Below are 8679 nucleotides of genomic sequence, written 5' to 3'. Positions count from 1 at the left end.
GCGAGGCAGCGGAGCCGAGAAACGGAGAAATATTAACCAATAGGATTGCACAAAATCTCCGCTCCTCTTAAGTGGACAGGGACTTGCGAGCTAGTTTAAAATTTCATATAAAACCGGTATGCGGAGCGGGGAAACGGAGCGGGGAATGTGCGGGGATGCGGAGCGGGGAAACGGAGCGAGGAAACGTGCGGGGATGCGGAGCGGGGAAGCGAGTGCGGGCGCGGGCGCACTTTGCGCCGGCAGTGTGCCGCCGTATTCCGACCAGTGCGTATGTGACCGAAAATAATGGATGAAAAACTTATTGAAAGTGTGAAAAAGTTTCCGTGCATTTGGAACACATCTTCAGAATTTTACAAATGCAACGAAACAAAAGATGCTGCGTGGGACCAAATTATCATTGAAACAAACATATCGGATGGTAAATAATATGTATCTTTATTCTATAATACCTTCTAGTAGGTACATATTGATATCTTTTTTTTTATTTAACAAAATAGCCTATATAATGTAATAGCCTAAATAGTTAAATAATGTCCGCAGCTGGCCAAATTATCTATATCTGTCTCACATCACTGACTATTATAGATTCTTTTCAAAATTCGAGTATCTTGCCATGGTACCTTCCCCTGATTATTAAAGTATGAACAATACATTTCACGAACTTGATAACCATCGTTACTAGAATGTTGTGTTTCTATAATATCACCAACTGATAATAATGATTGCTCCATGTTATTTTCAATATTGTTTATATAATTAGGTTGTCTTTGAATTAAATAATTGTGCAAAACACATGTTGCTTTTATTACCTTGTCAACTGTTTCTATTTTGCATTCAAAATCTTTATGATACACGTACCACTTTCTCGTCAATACACCGAAAGTTGCCTCAACAATACGACGTGCTCTTGATAATCGGTAATTAAAAATTTTTTTTTCTGCGTTAAGTCCATCACGTGGGTAAGGCCTCATAAAATTTTCCATTAATGGAAAAGCTTCGTCTCCTATAAATACGAACGGCATTTTTGCTCCACCTTGATAAAATGGTACCGGCTGAGGTAAATTCAATCTCTTTTCTTTTAGACTCTTTCCGAAAATGCTGTTATCAAAAATTCCTGCATCAGAAAATCTTCCCATAGATCCCACATCAGCCATTATGATTTTCCTTTTGGCATCAGCTAAACACATCAATACTACAGAAAATCTCTTTTTGTAGTTGAAAAACGAGGACCCGGTTTTCGAGGGAGCCTTGATATATACGTGCTTGCCATCAAGAGCACCTATACAATTTTTAAAATGCCATAGTTCATCAAAATCTTTTGCGATTTCTTTCCAGTCGTTTTCTGTTGGTTGTGACATGACAAGAGGTTGCAATATATTCCATAAAGCATCACAAACCTCCTCAACAATTCTTGATACACTTTTCAATCCAATTCTAAAATTCTCTCCCATCGTTGTAAATGACTGGCCGGTTGCTAAATACCTAAAAAAAAACGTATTTAATTGTACTTCGCGTAAGTGATGTAATATTTTTGTCATAAATAGACCATGTAATACATTTTTGTGTTTGTTGATTGTTTCAGTTACAACTGCCAAGTCGCGATGGAAACAACTGAGAGATAACCATCGGGATGCCTTAAAAAGACAAAATGCAACAAGGAGTGGACAGGCTAGAAAACAACGAAAAGAATGGAAATATCAAAAAGCCATGTCATTTTTATACCCTTACATGAGTAACAGAGACCGGTCAACAAATTTTACGCCCCTGGACCACTCAGTAAGCGAAACTTCAAATCCGCCAAATACCATTGAAGAGAGTTCACGGGAATCATGCAATTTTTTGCCATCAAATTCAAATAATCTTCCTTCTGCCGATGATCCTAAGAATCCAACAGCTTCGGAATCTCTTCCATCAACATCCAAAAAAAGAAAGAACGATGAAATTCTAGATTATTTAAAAAAAAATCAAGAACGCCGCGAAGTGTTGGAACGAGAACGGATAGAACTTAAAAACATGATGTCAGCCAGTGATAAATACGATGAAATAGACTTATTTTTTTTAAATTTGGCTGCATCGACAAAAAAGCTGCCGTATTATTTTCAACTTCAAATTAAAAAAACCTGCTTTAATGCGGTAATGTCAGCTGAAGAAAGTAATCTTCAACATAGTTGGTATTCTCCGAATAATTATGGTTATTCTACAGGCTCAACACCTACATCAGATAACATCAACACTAGTATCGATACTCCTAGTGCTTCAGATAATATCAACACTAGTATCAATATTCCTAGTGCTTCAGATAATATCAACACTAGTCTTAATATTCCTAGTGCTTCAGATAATACCAACACTAGTGTCAATATTCCTAGTGCTTCAGATAATATTAACACTAGTATCATTAATCCTAGCGCTTTACAAATTCCAACAACCCAGGATATTGAAACATCTGCAGCAGAGCCAACAGAACCCAATGAAAATGCGGTCAATTTTGAGACAGATTACGATTTTTAAATTAATATAACATGGCTTCTATAACTGTATGCAAAAATAAAAGTTACTTTGATTTAAAATGTGTACTTACTTTAAACACACCGCTAATCTTTCACGGCTACTAATTGAATTTCTGTAATTTGTGTCTTATTTCCGAATATATGGTTCAATCAGGGAGTGAAGTTCATAAAAAGTACATCTTGAAACTCTATAAGAATTTTCGAAAGTTTCTTCATCAGCTGTTTGGAAAAAAGTAAAATATTCACTGTGTTCTGAACGATGTTTGATATGATTTCTTAACCAAAATCTATGTTTCCTCATAGAATTGTTCAAATGGTATATGGTAAGTATTTCGGCTTCTTCTGACTCCAACTCTTCTTCCTCAAGCAATGTAAGGTAATAATGTATCAACTTTTTCGATGGCATGTCTGCTATCACTGACATTTCGCGTACAATTAAACCAATCGCCCCACGCCGGGAGCTCGAAATCACTCGTCGCGTACTTGCTGCCTAGCTCCGCATATTGAAAAACACAGCAACTCCGCTCCGCATTACTTCCTCACTCCGCTCCGCAGCCTCACTCCGCTCCGGTGGACAGTCACAGTACGCAACTCCACTCCGCATTAGTCCGTTTCTCGGCTCCGCTGCCTCGCTCCGCTCTGGTGGACTGGCAGCCTTAGAGGTGTTCTTTTCTCACATACTCTTTTTGTCTTTGTCAATACGCTATGGTATTGTATGTTTATGAACGTGAGCGTCGTGTGATTGACAGATTCACAAGTGAAATCCAATTGAGTCGCGAGTCACGATCCACGAATGGATTTGGGGAAATAAATGTGACATTCAGTTTGATTGACAAACATAACTTCTTAAACGATCTTTAAAAATAACTAAGTGTCTAGGCTTTTCAATAATAATGCCGGGTTCAAATGTAGGAAGAAAATTTTAAGTCTCTTATTTTCATAAAAAAATAAAACAATACCCTCATAATTCATATTTGATTGAAGAAATCAATATCACAAGAGAGAGAAATCCTTTATCAATGGGGAAAATGTATTACACGTCAAGTGTCAAATTTTAACGAGGTATTTACTGTACCACTTTATTACTACATGTCTAAAGGTGTGACAACCCTATATCTCCCTTAATTCGGTGTTTTATGCGACGGGAAGGTATAATTTCAGCGTTACTTCAAATGAGGGTAATATAAAGCCGTTGTGTTGAATGACTGTGTAGACTAAGTGTATATTATATACATACAGTAGAAATAATAGTGATTTATATACAAACATATTATATTTGTTTCTAAACTGACTTGTGTTTCGGTCTGAAGGGCGCCGTAGCTAGTGAAAATACTGGACAAATGAGACTTAACATCTTATGTCTCAAGGTGACGAGCGCAATTGTAATGGGCAATGCGTTTCAATTACCATCAACTGAAAGTCCTGGTCGTCTCGTTCCTTAGTGTCATTAAAAAAAACAAAAAAACATTTTTCTTTATAATGTTGCAACACTATTATTAAATCTTTGGTTTGCTATGAAGTCTTGTAAATAATAGAACAAATAAGTGCGTGAAATACCATTTTATATTTCTGAACGCAAACTAATGTAGGCAATCTAGAATTTGTCCATAATTTTGTGAAAGAATGAACAATTAGAAATAACGTTTATAATTACTTATATACATGTATACGATAAAATCACTAATGTGTACCAGAGAGGAAGGCAGAGATTCTCCAACTGGACCTCCATTATACTCCAAAACTAATCCTAGCTTTAACAAAAGGTCTGTATCAGCGCATGCGCACAAGGAAAACATATTATGATATTAAAAATAAAACCTAGTTATGGTGAAACAATAGACAGATACACTTGAGGTTCCGAGGAAGATATGGTCTGCAGCCGGGGGCTCCCGCTAACTCTCTAGGAACTCCTGGTACTAAGGTGTGTCTGCTCGGCGTTTGGTGAATGAATTGCGATATACCAAGTACTTTGATGCGATATGAATATTCGTGCGACTGTGCCGGTGTTCGGTGACAATTAGTTATCAACCGGCGCGAGAGTCAATTGGCATTAGATTAGCCAATCAGATAGCAATGCGTCTGTTGTCTATAGGTTTCTCTCTATTTCTAAAGGAACTATCTGCACTATAGTTTGCCATAACAAAAAAATACAATATGCTACTAACGGGCACTTTGGATTCTGATAAGCTCTGTATATGTTGTTATACTGCACATGAAACCCCGTTACACATCCTATCTGAATGTGGTATTTTAATGCGTAAACGTATTTCTTTTGGAAGAACAATTCTTCAACCACTTGTGATACGTCAGCTCACTGCGAAAGATTATAATAAGCTTAATTAATAGCTTTAATTAACAGTGGCTATCACAATATTGTATCGTATTAAATCAGGGCTACCCTAAATTGTACTAAAGTCGCTTAACCAACAATAACCATAACTTAAGTGCTGAAATATTTCTCTTGATTCTTTCATCCTTGTTAATCACCAGTGGGAGGCTCCTTTGCACAGGATGCCGGTTAGATTATGGGAACCACAACGGTGCCTATTTCTGCCGTGAAGCAGTAATGTGTAAACATTACTGTGTTTCGGTCTGAAGGGCGCCGTAGCTAGTCAAATTACAGGGCAGATGAGACTCAACATCTTATGTCTCAAGGTGAAGAGCACAATTGTAGTGCCGCTCAGAATTTTTGGGGTTTTTCAAGAATCCCGAGCGGCACTGCATTGTAATGGCCAGGGCGTATCAATTATCATCAGCTGAACGTCCTGCTCGACTCTTCCCTTATTTTTATTAAAAAAAAACCTTTTCATACAATATCTTTTATTATTGGTAGGTTCAAACGGATGGTTCATGTCTCCGACCTTACCATCCATTCGAATTGACATTTTCAATGTTATTTCGTGTCGTTTATCTACTTTCAACAATTTATATATATTTTAAGAGTCATCATAAAAATATATATCAAATTGTCCATTTTTAGAGTTGACATCGCTCCGGAAGCCGATAACACTCACAACGAGGCGTAACCAAGTTAATTGACGCTATTAATATTTTAACTTCGACACGATCCAAAATGATGCCAAACAATCGATAGCCCGCGCCACTGCATATTGTATTCATGTGATCATAAAGTACATCCAACAAAGGAGATTGAAACGCTTCCATACATTCCTGGGCCCAGGTGATAACAAGATGAAAGTAGCACCATTTAAAAGCTTACATTAGTTGAAAGTATAGCAAGATTTGTCAATCCAGGAGCTAGGTAATCGAAGATATAAAAATGAGGTAACGTCTTACGGCAGTTCCCAATATTAAATCTATCTCTTACTTGAGATAAAAATCGTAACTGTCGTTGACTTTTCGGTCTCAATAAACCAGGTATATTGGGACAGCTTCAGATTATTGACAGCTAATTACTCACAGTAGAAGGTAGTAATTTATCTCTATCTGTAGATAGAATATTGGAACGGCCGTTAAACTATATATTGACAGCTTATCTATAGTAGGTTTATTAAATGCCTAGCTGCTTAAAATTTATCACATACTTATATTAGCTAGGTACCAACCTTGTATATTTTTGGATTAAAAATACCTTCCTATCTGCGAATACATTTTTTTGCATTATAATATAAGACAATTACTAATTAAATAAAATATATTATACCTAAAATAAAATATCGTTTGATTTGCTCAGATAAAAATAATAATTAACTCATTAGCTCATACATGAACTGTAAAACAGACTGCTAGAGACAACTTCCCTTGGAATTCAATTGGGTAGGTAGTTAACAAGGCGGTAACTCAACAAATACAACAAGAATCGAAGTGACATTGACGAAAAAATGAAATGATCTGTCAGACTGTCATTGTCAAAGTGTAGTTAGCGATAAGGAACAAGGATTTCACTAGAATCGATTTTTTATGTCAATCAATTTATTGACTAACTAAAATATATATATTGCTTTGTTCTGTTTTCTCCTAAGAAGTCATTCTTGTCTCGGCCCCCACGCCGAGCAGACTACTACACGCGCCTGTGCTCACGCCTCGCTACGCCGCCAAGCTACGCCCATTGCTACGCTACGCAGCTAAGCTACGTGTGGTACGAGGTATTCTACGCCAAGTTCGACTGGTTACGTCGAATTCGTTCCGGCCCGCAGCTTGTTTACAGCAATTTTTATTGTAGTAAGTGAGTTGCGTGTCGTCGCGGTTGAGCTGAAGGATACCTAACGGTGACAACTAACTTGGCTAACGTTGACCCGGTGCGTTTCTCAGGACTCCTGACCTGAGCGAAACCGGACGACCCGATCCCATTGCACTTGGGCTTTCCCAAGGGTGACGGTTCGCGGCTATAACCATTAGGGATAGCCGCGCCACTTCCAACCCCCGTTGCTCCCTGCCCTCGGCGGGGAGGCGTCATCAGCATGGCTCCATCAGCGGACCATGTCAACGCCGTTGTAGTCCAGATTGTGGCTTTGCTTAAAGCCGCAAATCTCCATTTCGACCAGTCACTAGTCGATAGCCTCTCCTCCGTATTCAACACTCCAAGTCGGCCCCTTGCTGACTCCCCCGCGTCCCCCGATGAGCCCTCCGCTCACAAAACTACTCCCGAGGACATGGAGTTCTCCGACTCCGCCTCCTACAGCCGAAAGCGGCCAGTCCAGTCCTCCTCTGAGGACTCTGACAACGGAACTGTCACTGGCCCCGTTGTCAACACCTCCCGACGTCCCTCTGGAGAACCTTTCCAACTGGTTCAATCCAGGAAGAAGCGCCAGTCCAAGCGCTCAGCCACCTCCACGGATAACGTACTCTCCGCCCCAATCCCTGTCCCTCTAATGTCTCTCGACATTAGCTTGCCCGAGGTCTCTATCACCTCATCTATGAAGCCAGCCACGCGCTGCACGCCTGTCCTCCCTGCAAATAAGCCCCCACCGTCTATCTTCATCCGAGACAAGGCAAAGTGGACTTATGTTGCACAGCTCTGTGCCGACAAAAAGGTGCAATACACCCGAGCTACCAACACGGGTGAGGCCATCCGCGTAGTCGTCCCGACTACGGAGGACTTCCGAGTCCTCACTCGCCTCCTCACTCATAAGAGTGTCGCATACCACACTTATGCGCTCCCGGAAGAGCGCCAAGTGAAAGCCATTCTACGTGGCGTCCCTTATGAGCTCCCCAGTGAGGTCATCCTGGAGGACCTGACCATGCAAGGATTCAAGGCCGAGGCTGTACACAAAATGTACAGCCGATCCGGCAAGAAATACCCTCTGGCTCTGGTTATCCTCACCAATGTCCCCGAGTCGAGGGAAATTTTCAAGAGAGAGCTCATCGTATGTGGGCTCTCAAACATTCGAGTAGAAGCTCCACACAGACGGGGCTTCCCAGGGCAGTGCCATCGCTGCCAGCTTTATGGCCACGCAGCTGCAAACTGCTCAGCCCCGCCTAGGTGCGTCAAGTGCCTAGAGTCTCACACAACCAAGGAGTGCAAACGCAACCGCGATGTGGAGACTCCTCCCGCTTGCGTCCTTTGTGGGCAGGAAGGACATCCCGCGAACTCCCGCGGATGTCCCCGCGCCCCTCGTCCCTCAACAACGAAGACTGCTAAGAAGCAGTCTTCAAAACCAGGGCCACCTCCGGCCACTGGCGCGAACTTTCCTCTACTGAGGAACAGGACAACCGGGCCTTTACTCTCCACTTCTTGGAGACAAGCAGCCCCGGTCTCCCAGACATCTAAGGTCAATTCCCGCCCCGTGCAAGTCACCCCGAGTGGCCGCAGATGGGCAACACCTCCTCAACCAGACTCAAGAGTGCATAACCCCCTGAGTTTCTTGACGAATGGATAATTCGACATTAAAGAATTCAACATTCTAGCCAACAAATTCAAAACAGCTAGGTCTCCACATGAGCACCTTATTGCGATGATAGAGCACCAAGACTTGGTGAATTCTATGTACTAATGTCCCAATCGCGTAACGCTTCATCACAGAACATGGGGCGAGTGAAGCCTCAGGGTGTATCACTTGTCTCATTCAATACGCGCGGCCTGCGCACCAACCTCCCAGAGATTAAGGAATTTGTTCGCAATAAGGACATCGACCTATTTCTTATCCAAGAAACATTCCTTAAATCCGACGCTTCAAAGGGATTATCGATCCCTTCCTACTCTCTTGTA

The 8679-nt window shown here is 41.1% G+C and overlaps 1 protein-coding gene across 1 annotated transcript; it reads left to right on the top strand.

Moving 5' to 3' along the window:
* Nucleotides 1-285: 285 nt before the first annotated feature.
* LOC126968724 (uncharacterized) lies at nucleotides 286-2570 on the top strand. The gene is made up of 2 exons (XM_050813827.1): nucleotides 286-418; nucleotides 1583-2570. The coding sequence occupies exons 1-2, from the start codon at nucleotides 286-288 to the stop codon at nucleotides 2509-2511; spliced, it is 1062 nt and encodes a 353-aa protein (XP_050669784.1). The 3' UTR covers nucleotides 2512-2570.
* The last annotated feature ends 6109 nt before the right edge of the window (nucleotides 2571-8679 follow it).

This window comes from Leptidea sinapis, chromosome 16 (genome assembly GCF_905404315.1).
Source record: "Leptidea sinapis chromosome 16, ilLepSina1.1, whole genome shotgun sequence".
NCBI lineage: Eukaryota > Metazoa > Arthropoda > Insecta > Lepidoptera > Pieridae > Leptidea > Leptidea sinapis.
Note: the sequence above shows the minus strand (reverse complement) of the source record. Positions and strands in the feature narration are given on the sequence as shown.